At 62.8% G+C, this 13,141-nt stretch overlaps 2 protein-coding genes across 10 annotated transcripts in view; one reads left to right on the top strand and one right to left on the bottom strand.

Annotated features, from left to right (window-relative positions):
• Positions 1–4,673, top strand: part of SIPA1L3 (signal induced proliferation associated 1 like 3) — a 51,414-nt gene extending 46,741 nt beyond the window's left edge. For all 9 annotated transcript variants that reach the window (XM_054998760.1, XM_054998759.1, XM_054998764.1 and 6 more), the window contains 3 exons: positions 1,704–1,836; positions 2,290–2,371; positions 2,662–4,673. In XM_054998760.1, coding sequence (XP_054854735.1) covers positions 1,704–1,836; positions 2,290–2,371; positions 2,662–2,811 — 365 coding nt within the window. In that variant the 3' untranslated portion in view covers positions 2,812–4,673. The remainder of the gene's footprint in view (positions 1–1,703; positions 1,837–2,289; positions 2,372–2,661) is intronic.
• Positions 4,674–5,034: 361 nt separating this feature from the next.
• On the bottom strand, positions 5,035–12,209 carry DPF1 (double PHD fingers 1). Its single transcript, XM_054998774.1, has 11 exons — positions 12,170–12,209; positions 11,677–11,784; positions 10,951–11,078; positions 10,506–10,595; positions 9,379–9,457; positions 9,116–9,247; positions 7,773–7,823; positions 6,793–6,912; positions 6,386–6,498; positions 6,028–6,109; positions 5,035–5,925 (listed from the first exon to the last, which is right to left on the bottom strand). Exons 1-11 carry the CDS (start codon positions 12,192–12,194, stop codon positions 5,855–5,857), a joined length of 999 nt encoding a protein of 332 aa, XP_054854749.1. The 5' UTR covers positions 12,195–12,209; the 3' UTR covers positions 5,035–5,854.
• Positions 12,210–13,141: the final 932 nt, after the last annotated feature.

Below are 13,141 nucleotides of genomic sequence, written 5' to 3'. Positions count from 1 at the left end.
CGCGGGGCCTGCCTGGCCTCCAGCCAGAGGCTGCCGGGAGCCGCCGGGGGGATCCGGCCAGCCCCTTGTGGCCGAGCCCCGGGCGCCCCCTCCGGCTCGGGCGCCGCTTTCCGCCGGGCCCGGGAGAGGCCGGCGCCGAGGCGGAGGCGGAGGCAGGGAGGGCTCGGCTCCGGCCCGCCCCTGCCGCGCACCGAGGGGCGGAGCGAGGGCTGCCCGCGGAGGGAGCGCGAGGCCGGCAGACCCGCCGCTCGCGCGCTCGCTGCCGGGCTGGCTGGCCGAGGCCGGGCGGAAGGTAGGCGGCGGGGCCTGGCGGGGCGCGGGGGGGGCCCCTCTGCGCGCGCTCCGGCGGGCGGCTCGGCAGCAGCCTGCAGTCGGGCGGCGGGGCCGCTCAGATCGAGGCCCGGCCCGGTGGGGGGGGGGGCGGCGCGCGTCCAGGCCCGGGCTCTGCAGAAGCCGCCTCGCCTTTGGCCCCGGCGTGGTTCTGCTGCCAAGGGAGCGCCGAAGCCTCGCCGAGGGGCCCGGGACGCAGCAGCCCCCGCGAGTGGCCGGAGGGCGCAGAGGCGGCGCCTGCGCGGGGCCGGGGAAGGGGCCTGTGAGCGCGGGAGGGGGCGGCGGGCTGAGCGGCCTCCCGGCCCTTCTGGCCTTCGGGAGGCGAGCGGTCACCCCCCCCCCCGGGTGCCTGGTGGGGTCTGCCCCGTTCTTCGACGGCTCCAGCTTGGGGCTGTGGCTGCAGGTGCCCCTGGCGGCTGCGGATCCCTGGCTGGCCCTCTCCCTGGCTGCCCTTGTTTCGCTGTGCAGGAAGGTGGGATACATTATACTGCGGGGGGAGGGATGGGACATCATCAGCCCCAGAAGCTCTTTATGCCCCTTGAGAAGAGGGCGGGGGGGGGGCTGGCCTGAGGTCAGGCTGCAGCTGCTCTGTGGGCCTGGTGGGGTTCAGGTGGTGTGTCCGTTGTGGGGGGGCACCCAGCAGGCGGGAGCCTGGGGCAGGCCCGGCCCAGCCACTAAACCAGCCCCACATCTTCTCCTTGGCTGCATTTCACACATGGGTGGAAGGGGCAGCAGCCCCCCCCCCCCTCTGAGCGGACTGGCATTCACCCCTCTTTCTCCTCGGTACCTGCGGCGGCCCCTGCCTTTGTGCATTTCTCATCTGCTCCTTCCAGCCCTTGTCTGTCTGTAGCTGTTGGGGAAGACTAGCCCGCCTGGCTTAACCAGCAGTCCAGTATCTGAAGGCAAATATGCGCAAACCTCTGAGAGTCACTGTATCCTGTGGCTGCGCTTCCAATAGTGGGATAGGAGAATGAGGCCGGGGTTTGTGTGTGTGTGTGTGTGTGTTCTCCTTGCCATGCTGCACCGAGGGCAAATGTCCTGGGATGCCAACTTGCCACCACTTCTCCAGATAACCTGTAAGCATACTCCTTCCTTCCCCAAGAGTAGTCTAGCAATCTGGAAAGAAGCAGGCCCCACCCACTCCGCCCCTAGCCATGTAGCAGCTGTGAGTCACGCTTCAGCTGGCTGCTTCTGGGTCTCTGGCACCTGGGAGGGGCCCAGAGTGACTCAGTGCCCGAGCAGCACTGAGTGGAGGGGGGAATGAGGGCGCCTGGCTGGGGATTGTGGGCGCAGGGAGCAGCTCTGAGCCCAGCAGGACTGCGCCGGCGGCCAGGCCCTCCACCAACAGCCCTCAATCCTTGTCTCCCCTCCAGTGCAGAGAGCCGTCTCCCTCTTCTCTCTCAACGAATCTCTGCTCAGCCCAGAGGGGCTGCCCACTCACAGCCCAGGCCGTGGGCACCTGAGCCTGGAGAGGCAGCCGACACCCCGCACCACACCAACCATGAGGTAAGGGGAGCTTCCAGGACCCCGTGGGCATCCCTGACAGCTGCCTGGCCCTTTTGCTTCCCAGGATCCCGCCTTCAGGGCCCCAGGCCTGCCCAAACTGATTTGGGGTCAAAACCTTCCAGTTCTGCAATAGCAGCTGCTTGGGGTGAGGGGGGGTGGCGGCTCGCTGCGAGCGTCTCAGAACCTGGAATCTGCTTGGGGAGGGGCTGGAGAGGTAAAGCAGACCCCCCCAGTGTTTTTGTTTCAGAGTGGAGGTCCATTTTCTGCCCTTGAAATTTGCCAATTTGCTTGGAGGTGACACAGTGGGAGAGGGCCTCGGGGGGGGGGGTCCCTGGGTCCCTCCTTGGAGGCAGTCTGTTCCCCCTGGCTGCTGCTTCGGGGCTCTCCAGGGAGGATTCCTTCCCACCCTGCCCTAGGAGGGGCCACATGAACTCTCTGCTCTTTGCCCTGCAGCGAGGAGCCCCCAGCGGATCTCAGTGGGAAAGTCTCCCAGCTGGAGGCCATGCTGAAGCAGCTCCACAGCGACCTCCAGAAAGTAAGGGGCCATGGCTGGGCCGGACAGCCAGGCAGCCCAGGCTCAGGAGGGGGGGGGGGCTCTGGCCCCGGGGCACCTTCTGCCAGGGCAGGGAGGTGGGGGAGGAAACGGCACCTGTCCGGGGGCTCTTTCCACTCTCCGCTCTGCCGGCGTAGCCCAAGGGCTGGCAAGAGGAGGGGAGGGGAGGGAGTCCGGGGTGGCATGGGAGGGCTGCAGGCCGGTTGGGGCCCAGAGGGTGTGCTTCTCGTGCCCCCAGTTCCTGAGGGGCTGTTTGTGTCTCGACACGGCAGGAGAAGCAGGACAAGGTGGTGCTGCAGGCAGAAGTGGCCAGTCTGCGGCAGAACAACCAGCGGCTCCAGGAGGAGTCGCACACGGCCAACGAGCAGCTGCGCAAGTTTGCGGAGATCTTCTCCTGCGCTGTGGAGAAGAAGGAGCTGTGAGCAGGCCTGGTGTGGTTGGGAGGGGGCCGCCGCCACCGCCGCTTTGGAGACAGGACGGGGGACTGGGGCTGGGCTTGGACCCCTTCCAGGAGACCAAAGCCTCACCTGGTTCTCCTGGAGTGATTGCTCCTCCCCAGGTGGAGCCTGACTTTGTCTTCTGCCCCCAACCCAGCCCGACTGGTCGTCTCTTCTTGGTGGGTCACAGGCCCAGTTTTCTGTGCCATTCTGGTGGCCACTTCTGCCTCTCGGTCAGCCTGAGGCCAGCCTTTGTGCTTGGAGTCGAGCATGACTTGCTCCTGGAGAAAGCCACGCTCTACAGCAGCATAGCCCGAGAGGCAGGGCGGTACGAGCGGGTGCTGCCCCTACAGCCAAGGGCGAGGGCCCCAGGCAGCCAAGAGCACCTAGGAACTTAGGAAGAGCACTTTCTCACAGTTAAATTATTTTCTAGAGAATGACAGGTTGGGAGTGGCTCAGGAAATTAAAGAGGAAAAGTTTAACCGTAAATGTTCTTTATAAAACACTATATTTGTAGAAAGGGGGCTGTTTGTAATATTTTCTATGCGGTGCCTGTGCATGAGTCAGAGGCCAGATTGTTTCCGGCTCCAGCAGAGGCGTGACCTGCTTTTCGGGAGGGAGGGGGTGAAGAGGGGCAGAGGAGAAATGCCCCCCAACTGGGGCTGGGAGCCACCACCTCCTTGCCCTCGTCCCCTGCGCACTGGCCGTGGCTTGCTGGAGGACTCGGCATTTTGCTTCCAGCCGTTTTTAACATCTCTGCTGGTCAGGGAGAAGCCGTCATCGGTGGCTCGTACCTCCAGTCGCCCTGGCGCACGTGCCAGCTCCTCTGCTAAACAATGCCATCGGACAGGAGGAGAGAGACCGGCGGGCGGGCGGGCGGCAGAGGGTTGTCGCTTTTGTTTTTAAAACCCTTTTTTACACCTGCGAACCTGGCCTGGGGAGGGCCAGGCGGCCGCTGTTGGACTCAGCAGGAATCAAGGCACTTCCAGTGAGGCCGGCTGCTGACATGCCGGCTTTTATGTTGGTCTGTTCTTTTGGCTGCAGCTTTTGCCAACTTGGGGGTGGGGAGCACCAGGTGTCTGTACCACTCCCAGCCCCAACCATCCCTGCCTTCACCTTACAAAACTTGCACCTGACCTATGCAAAACGGACCTTCCAGGCATGAGCCTGCCTCCAGCCCTCCCTCTGGATCCCTGCACAAGGAAGCAGGGAGTGGGGAGAAGGGGGGGGCTGGGGGGGCGGTGGCGGCTGCAGCACCCTTGTCTGGCTTGCAGGGTGCTGTGCCCTCCTACGGGTCCCTGGGAGAGCCCAGCAGAGCCGCTGCCTTCAGAGCTCACCGCAGGAGCTGCCTGCTGACCAGTGCCTAAGACCTTGGAGGGAAATGCCCAGGCCTTGGAATGGCTCCCTTTGGTACAATAGACAACTGGGTTCCCCCCACACAGGCCACGACCCCCAGGGGACGGATGGGCCTGGAGGGGTCACACACCACCCACCCACCCACCCCCGACTGGCAGGCAGCGCCTTTGTCCCAGAGTGTGTTTCTTATTTTGTATCTGGATCTCACGGAGATGCGTGTGGATCGCCTTTCCTTCTGGCCTCTGTTCTGTGATGCAGGAGCACAGCCCCTGCCAAGGGGGAGGCAACTCCTTTCTTCGTTGGTTGTGTTATGTGAAATGTTCTCTTTTTAATTTTATAAGTATCTTTACAGATCAAATCTGTCTTATTTAATTTTTTTTGTCTTAAAATTGCAGATAGGAAAAAAACAGCTTTTGTAAAATAAGTTCTCCCATACTGTTCTCTGGAATTTTGGCACGTCTTGGGAGGGGGAAATGCAATAAATGTTTCCTAGAACAACCTGTGCGTTTCCTTTGGCAGCACATTCAGAGGGGCGCATGTGCGTGCGCGTGCATGCCCAGGGTGCTTCTGGCAGTGAACAGGCAGGCAGGGCCCTCAGCCATGGCTGCTTCTGCCTGGTACCCAAATCTCTTCCAATTCTGTTGTCATGGCAACAGGTCTGTGCTAGAAAAGGGTACTTCCGCAGCTACAAAGATGGGGAGTGTGCAGTGAGGCCTTTCCCCCTCATCCCCTCCCCACGCCAACACACAACAGAGTAGAAGGCCCTGCACAACAGATTTCTCTTCCCACCCCCCCCCACCCCCCCCACATAGGAGACTAGAACCAAAGAACCAGAAAAGGAGTAAGGGGGTGATTCAGACCACATTTAATGCACAGAACAATCCAAGCACGTCAAAGATGCAGGCAACAGAACAACACCATGTACACAAGGTGGGGCTTAGGGGGCAGGCGGTGCCCCAGCTAACCTGAAGTGACACCCCTGACTGCCTTTTCCCAGCCTCTCTTGCCCCTTGGGGGGGGGGCAGATTTTCACCCTGCCCACCTTTTTGTAATTTCATGTCAATGTTTCCCTTTCATTTAAAATCCAGCAACACTGAGAAGCCCCCCAAGCAGGCCTGTTCTCCTGCTGCAGGAAAGGACCTCAGCTACCCCCCCCCAGCCCCCATGCGGGGGCACCTCAAAGGAGTGGCTTCTGCTCCTTGGAGAGGGCAGGCACAGTCCTCTGGGCCACAGCTCATGGGGCGTGGCCCTTCCCCTCACAGGAACCGGGAGGGAGGGAGGGAGGGAGGGGGAAAACACTTAAATTTCACATGCAAGTAGAAAAAAAAGAGGAGGTGCTGCGGACAGAGAGGGAGGCGGCTGCCCCCTCTTCCCGCTCCCCTAAGCCCCCCCCCCATATGGCTTTGAGTCAGGTCTGGCTCCTATGGTGACAGTGAGGTGGCTTGGAGGGGCACAGGCAGAAAGGGCCCCAACCGTTCGGGGGCACAACAGCTTGGCTTGTCATGGGAGGGGAAGGGAGGTCTGGCAAGCCTGAAGCTGCCGCTGAACTCATCCATCCTTGGTGGCAAAGAAGAGCACTACTTTTCTGCCCCCTCCTTGCTGCCCCTATGGGCCAAGCACCCAACCCAAGGAGGGGGAATAAAAAGGGGGCGGAAGGGGTGAAAGGTCCAGCCTAGGTCAGGGTGATGTACGCGGAGGCCTTCTCCTTCAACTGCCGCAGGCACAAATGGCAGCTCCAGCTTCCTGCGAGGGGCGGAAAAGTGGGGAGTGGCATCAGAGCCGCTCACCCCCTGCACCCCCCCCCCAGGCAGGGCTGCCCCTCTGCCCTGCTCAGGCCTTCCTCACCTTCAGGGGGCTCCGCCATGGGGGGGCTCAGGCAATACATGTGGTAGCCCCGGTCACAGTCGTCACAGAACAGCAGCTGGTCCTACAAGGAGGCAGAAGGTGTCACAGGCCTGGTGGGCGAAGGAAGAAGCTGGGGGCTGGGGGGCCTTGCTCCCAGGGGACCAGGAACAGGAAAGGCACTCGCCCCCCCCCCCAGGCTCCTTGTTGCATACAGGACAAGCTCCAGAGGCCAACACAGCAAGTGGAGGAAGCAAAAGCAAGATGTGGGGCAGGAGAGAGGGCGCATTCCCAGCAGGGCCTACTCACTGGTGCTGCTGGGAATAGGGGGGGGGGAATCTGACACAAGCGCATCACATACGTCGTTCTCGGAGGTGCCGCACAGGCTGCAGCTCTTGCACTCGATGCACTGCCACCGGTAAGTGCGGACAGCAGCCGTCATGTTTACGGTGAACTGCAGACAGGATGGGTGGCCTGGAAGACAAAGCCAGGCAGGTAGCACCAGCAGGCAGAGGCAAGGGCCAGCACTCTGGCCACAAGGGTGCTTGCATGGTGCAGAGGGAAACGTTCTCTGCACGATTTGGGTGGTTGCTGTTAAGGCAAAGCACCTCCTAAGAGCATCTGGTGGCAAGCCCTGAGCCTGCCCTGCTGGCTGTGCTCCCTTTTACTATCCGTTGGGCATCAACTTTGCCCGGCTGCCTTGCAAGCCCAGGCCCCCTTGTGCTTTTGCTCCAAACCCCTGCGGGAGGAGCCCACCCTAAGCCTCACCTGAACGGCCGCAATCTGCACAGGAGATGAGATCCTCGGGGCAGCCAGTCTTCTTGGAGCCGCCTAGACAGAAATCACAATAACCGTTTGGTATGACTGTGCCGTCCGGAGCTTTCTTAGCTGCAAAACAGCAAGGAGAGGCCAAAATCAAGGGTGGGCTACGCAGAGATCCCCAGTGAACCCAGCACAGTCCTCCCCTCCAGGGGGGATCCCACTCCCATCTCCTTCATTCTGCCCACAAATGCTGTCATTCTCAAATGCCAGGGATTGCTGCGCCTCCCTTTCTTTTGCAAATTTTGATGCTGAGTTCCCACTACTGGGCATTTGGAGCAGGCTTAACACGCTGGCCGCCGAGTGCCCTTCAGACACCACAAGTGCCAGGTGTGGCTTTTCCCCTTCCTTGCAGGAAACAATAATATAGTTTGTAAACCTCTCTGAGTGGATGTTACGTTGTCCTGAAGGGCAGTATCTAAATCGAATATTGTTGTTAGTTGTAGTATGCCCCCACCCCCATCTGTGCATGTTTACTCTGCACATGCCCAGGCAGCAGCAGCAGCATTGGGCATGATTGTGTGTGTGTGTGTGCAGTTGGGTACATGAAAGCAAACTTAATGCACAAGAAGTCCCTGAGATTCTCAGCCTCCTAGCTGTGGGGAAAGGGCATTCAAATGCTCCCGCCATGTCCCCTTCTTTCCATTCTCTATCCCTCATTCGCTTTTAGTCAAAGCATTTCTGGGGCACTGGAAACCCAGGCTCTCCAGAGCAAAACCATGGATGTAAGCCTTCATGTGCCTAATTCAGCTCGCAGAATTTGAAGCTGTTTGGAGTGCTGAGGAATACTTGGGGGGGGGGGGCTCGTAAATCCTGGAGGAATCTATTCTAGGAGAGGAAAGCAAGAAATCTTGCAGGCTCACAGAGACACTGCTGCCCTGTCATGCCCTACTCCCCCCCCCACCCAGGAGGCCTACCATGGCATTTACCTGTGTGCCTGCGATGGTTCTCAGGGACCCAGCTCAGCTCTTTGTAAAACTCTGGAAAAAGCAAGATTTTTTAAGTGAAATAAATATTGCAAAATAGAATCTCAATCAGATGAAGAAGGGGCAATAAGCAATACTTATAGGAAACAAGTTTACAGAAACGCTTCTTCATCTTTCAACAGAAAGAAACGCAAAGAGAAGAATACACAGAAGACGGCTAGAAGGGCAGCGCCAAGCAGAGAAATTCCAGGAGATTTGGGGGTGGAGCTTGGAGAAGGCAGGGCTCGGGAAAGGGGGTAAAATGCCAGGGAAGCAGCCATTTTCTCGGGAGATCCGTCGTAATTCTGGGAGCTCTCCAGCCACCACCTGGCGGCTGACACCCCCCACAGGAAGAGCGCGGGCAGGTGTCCGCTTCCCTGCCCTGTGGGGAAGGGGCAGCCATCTGGGCAGCCCTCCAGGGGGGCAGCTGGGGGCCCGGCCTCCTCTTCTCAGCCCAGGAACGGAGCTCAACGAAGGGATGCCCCGGGGCCAAGCAGCCCCGTATGTGGAGGGAGGCGGAGCTCGGCCGGAAGGAAAGCTCTCGGGGGGGGGGGCGTGCGTGTGCGCGCTCGGGATGCGCAGGGGCTGGCGAGGGCGGCCGGGCGGGGCGGGCCCTGGGGCGCGGGGCAGCGGGGCTGGGGAAGGAGGGCGAAGGGGCGGCCCGGCGGGCTGCGGCTTCTCCCTTCAGAAGACAAGCTGCGTGGTGGGCTCCGGCCCTGGGCAGGGATGCGTTCGCCACACGCTGGCGGGGAACGCGGGAGGAAGAAAGGCCGCCCGGCCCCGGCCCGCGGAGGGGCTTCTTCGCGCAGGGGCGGCGGCCGGTCGGGCTGGGCCTGGCCCGGGCGGGGCGGGGCGGCTCAGCGCCCTGCGGGGCCTCTGGGCAGCCCCCCCCCCGCCTCTTTGTGCGCATTCCACCGCAGCAGCCAGGGCCGGTCGCCACGGCAACCGAGGAGGAAAGGGGCAGCGGGGGGGGGGAGAAGCGGCGTTGTGGGCGGGGGCTGGCTCTGGCCCCGCCCCTCGGTCCTGCTGGCCTTTTCCCGCACGGGGGGCGGGGCTTCGAGGGCAGCCCCCCCCCTGCGAGGGCAGCGGCTTGCCCGCCCACGCCGCCGGGGGCGAAGCAGAGAGGGTGCGCCCCGGACCCCGGAGGGAGGAGGCGGCTTCCCCGTGCCCGCCCCGCCCCTGATGGGCAGGCTCGGAGCCCCTGCCCCCCCCGGGTTGCCATGGCGACTCTGCAGCGGGAGGGGGCCGGCAGCTCGCCCGCTGGCCTTGGAGCGGCTCGGGCGGCGCCGCGGGCGCGGGGCACTCACGTTTGTGGTTGTTCTTGCGGTGGAAGGGCAGGGCGTGGCGCTCGGGGCCCTCCTCGCCCTCCTCCTCGGCCAGGTGCGTGTGCGTGTAGTGGTAGCTCAGGCCCGGGCGGTTCTTGTAGCGCTTCCCGCAGACTGGAGGGGAGAGGAGAGGAGAGGCGAGGCGAGGCGGAGGCGCGCCCGGGAAGGCCCGGCAGCCCCGGCCTGGCCTGGCCGGACCGGGCCCGCCCCCCGCCCCCGCCTCGCGCCCCGCCGCCCGCACTCACTGTCGCACACGTAGGGCTTGTCGCGGTCCTCCAGCAGCGCCGCCTCCTGCCTCTTCCGCAGCCCCCCGATGCCGTAGGCCTGCGGAGGAGAGGCAGCGCCTGGGCAGTGCGGGCCGGGGCCGCCTCCCGCCCGGCGGGAGAGCGGAGCTCCTCGCCGCCCGAGCCCCTCGCAGGAGCCGCAACCGACGGCGGCCGGCCGGTCCCTTTCAACTCCGGCGCGCCTCCCGGATGAGCTCCCTCCCGTGTCCCGAGGGCCGCCGGGCTGCTTTCCCGTCCAAAGGCCGCGGCCCCCGCTGGGCTGCATCCTGGGCCGGGGGAGCCTGGCAGGGCCAGTGCAGGCAAAGCGGGCGGGAAAGGCCCAGGCCCGCTCGACGCCCGCGCCAGGGCCTCGCCTCGGGCGCTCAGGCGCAGGGGGGCCCCGCCAGAGTCCCTGGGCGAGGCGAGGCGAGGCGGGCGCCCCCGTCCTTTGGGCCCCCGGTGGGAAAGGCCGGCTAGGAATGAAACCCGCGGGGCCGAGGCGAGGCCCGCGCCCCGGTCGCGGCCAGCGCGGCTCGGGGGCCGTGCCGGCGGGGTGGCTCGGGAGCGCCCTTTGTCGGAGGCCAAGCGAGGCGCCGCTCGCAGGAGGGCCTTTTCCCTGGCGGCGCCCGGGCCCCGGAGCGCCTCCTTCGGGCGCGCCCCGGCTCCGCAGTCCTTCCCGCGCCGGGTGAGGACAGCTCCGCCCGCCCGCAGCGCCCTCTTTGCTCTCCCGGCTGGAGGTCGGCCCCGCGGCTTTCCAAGGCGCCGTTTCTTCATCTCTCGCTTCCCCCTGGGCCCAGCGGCCGCATCCTTCTTCTCCCGCACCCGCTTAGCCTCGCAAGGGCCCTGGGAGAAAAGCGGGGCCGAGCGCGCCGGCTCCCACTGCGGGGGCAGGATTCGAACCCGCGGCTCCCGGTCCCAGCCGGCCACGCCTCCCCCTGCGCCCGCCGCGGCCCGCCGGCTCCTCTGCTGCGACTTGTGCGTCTGACGGGCGCGGGCGGGGTTTGCAGGGCTTGGGCGTTTGCTTGCTGCCGGCTTCGGACGGCGAGCCCAGCAAGGAATAGCCAGCAGCCCCCCCGCCCCCGGGCCCGGCCCGCCTGCTCCCCCCCCACCTTGCTCTTGGCTTTGTTCTTCCGACGGGGCGCGTCCTCCTCCAAGTCCTCCGCGTCCAGGTCGTGCAGAAACTCCCCGACAGGCGCCTTCTACAGCAGAGGCAGAGAAAGTGAGGGCCAGAGGGGAGCAGCCCGGACACACACGGACGCGGAACAGATCTCACAACGCCCCTGCGAGGTAGGCCGAGGCTGTCACCCTCCCCTGGCAGATGAGCCGCCCAGTGGGGGGACTTCGTTAGCGAGGATGTTCCAGGCTGAACTGCAAAGCCCCCCCCCCTCCACTCAGTTCAGGAAGTCTGCAGCAGTGACTCCCCACCCCAGGCAGAAGACAGCCCCTCCAGCTCTGGCCAGGCAGTCAGTCCTGCTGGAGGGAGCTCTGAGATGGCTGGGGGGCTCAAGGCCGGGTAGAAAAGAGGGCCTGCTAGGGGGTCCCTCCCCCCCTTACCGGGCAATCCAGGACCATCTCCTCCTCTTTCAGCTCTGGCTTCTTGTCCCCGGATTCTGCACAAAGCAATGCCTCCAGAACGGGCCCCTCGGGGAGGTTCCCCTCCTTTTTCAGGGGGGGCTCACAATCTGGGGGGAAGAGGTCAGCTCAGACCAAGGGAAGCCCCTCTGTCTCCCGTCCCCCAGCCTCCTGCTCATCATCTCCACCCCCCCATAACCAGGCAGGGAAAGACCCTCTGGGAGGGAAGGAGGGAGCCCCCTTCCTGGACAGCCCTGAGACCCCCACCAAGGTTTCCCTCACAGCTCCACCCACACCCTCTCCCCCTGGGCCCTCCTCCTGACCCTCTGCAGGGCCTGAGTCTCTGCCTGGTGGGCCAATCCCCCCCCCGTCAAGGGGCTGGACAGAGCCTCCAGCCATTTGGTGCAGGGCTCCCCCCCAAGGGCCCTGGGCACTGCGCTTCGGAAGCTGCGTTCCCTAGTGGGGAAGGCTCTGCTTAGGTGGCTTGCCAGCCTCCAGGTGGGGGCTGGAGATCTCCCGGAATTACAACTGATCTCCAGACTACAGAGATCAAGTTCCCTGGAGAAAAATAGCTGCTTGAAAGAGGGACTCTGTAGCATTGTGCCCCACTGAGGTCCCGCCACTCCCCGACCCTGCTGTCTCCAGGCTCTACCCTCCCCCAGCCTGAGTTGCTTGCATGAGCTCACACACATACAAACCACTTCTTACCGATCTTGAACTCGCAAGGTCGCAACCGTGGGTCTTCCAGGATATTCAGCCGCCGTTTCTTGCGCCAGCAACGAGCCGGGTATGTGTAGATCTGCCCTGGAGCCAGGCCTGGGGAAATACCGCCGTGCTACAAATGCATGTTGTGACCCCAAGCAAGCAAGCAACACCCAGAGGACTGTACTGCGGGGCTTGGCTGGGGCTACCCTGGCTGGGGCTGGGAAGGAATGCCAGCACCCCTGTGCCCCGATGGCTGGATGAGAGCAGAGCAGAGCCCCTGTGGAGCACCAGAGACCTCCCAGCTGGCTAGGTCAAGTACCAGGCTGAGCTCTAGAAGGCCTTTCCCAGACCGGGGGGAGGGGGCTGGTCTCTGGGCCTTGACCCTATCAAGGCTCTCCATCTCTCCGGCCTCTTCTCTGCCTTCCTGCTGTCTCCCTGCCCTGCCCTGCCCTGCCCTGCCCCCCCCTTCAGGGAAAGCACCAACATGCAGCCCCACCTGGGCCCCGGTGGGTCTTCTCCATCCAGATATAGCAGTTGTTCTGGGCCACGCCTGTTTGTGAGTCTAGGAAGGGCAGGCGCATGCTGCGCTCCGCACACAGCCGGGCATTGTAGCTGCGACAGTGTTCAATGGCCTCCCGGTAGAAATCCTCCCCCAAGCTGTAAGGAGAGAGCCTGGTTGCTAAACCTTGCTTCAAAGCCACCTGCCCTCTCTCTCTGCCTCCCCCCCCCCCATTTCAGCTGTTGCAGAAAAAATGCTGTTGTTCTGTGGAGCGTTTTTAAGCTCAGTCAACTTGCAGTTGAACTTTTGCAAAGCTTGTGCTACTTATCTTCACTCCAAACAGAGGAGACCACACTGCCAGCTCAGTTCTGCAGTTTTCTTCTACTCCAGTCTAAAGGCAAAGATGTTGCCCATCCTAAATGCGTTTGCTTTTAAGACTCTTTCAATGCAACTGATTCCTCCTAAAATCTCTTTAGACTTGGGATGCTGAACTGCACAGGGGTGGTGGTGGCAGGAGTGGGGTTTCTGTCAGTTCTGGCAACAGAAGTCTCTGGATCTAAGGGGTCACTCCTGTCTGAAGAAGAGAGCTGTGGCTCATGAAAGCTCACACCCTGGAAATCCTTGCTGGTCTCTAAGGTGCCCCTGGACAAAAATCCTGCTCTTCGACTGCCGACCAATAAGGCTACCCACCTAAAACGATCCTTATGGTGGTTGTTAAGGAAGCCAGATCTGTAATAGCTGATCTTCCAACTGGTCTATATAACTGGCCACTAAAATCGGCTTCCCTGCCAGAGGATTGCAAAGTGGCAAATGTCACCCCTGTTGTTATAAAGGGGCCCTGAGGAGATCCAGGGGATGACAGGCCAGGCTAAAATCTGCCCGGGTAAGTTAGTAAAAAGTGCTATTAAGGATATGATTATAAAGCCCGTTGAGGAACAAAACCAGCTGGCAGAAAATCAGCTTGGCTTC

This window comes from Eublepharis macularius, chromosome 15 (genome assembly GCF_028583425.1).
Source record: "Eublepharis macularius isolate TG4126 chromosome 15, MPM_Emac_v1.0, whole genome shotgun sequence".
Taxonomy (NCBI): Eukaryota; Metazoa; Chordata; class Lepidosauria; order Squamata; family Eublepharidae; genus Eublepharis; species Eublepharis macularius.
The sequence above is the reverse complement of the archived record's forward strand: the minus strand, read 5'-3'. Positions and strand labels throughout refer to the sequence as shown.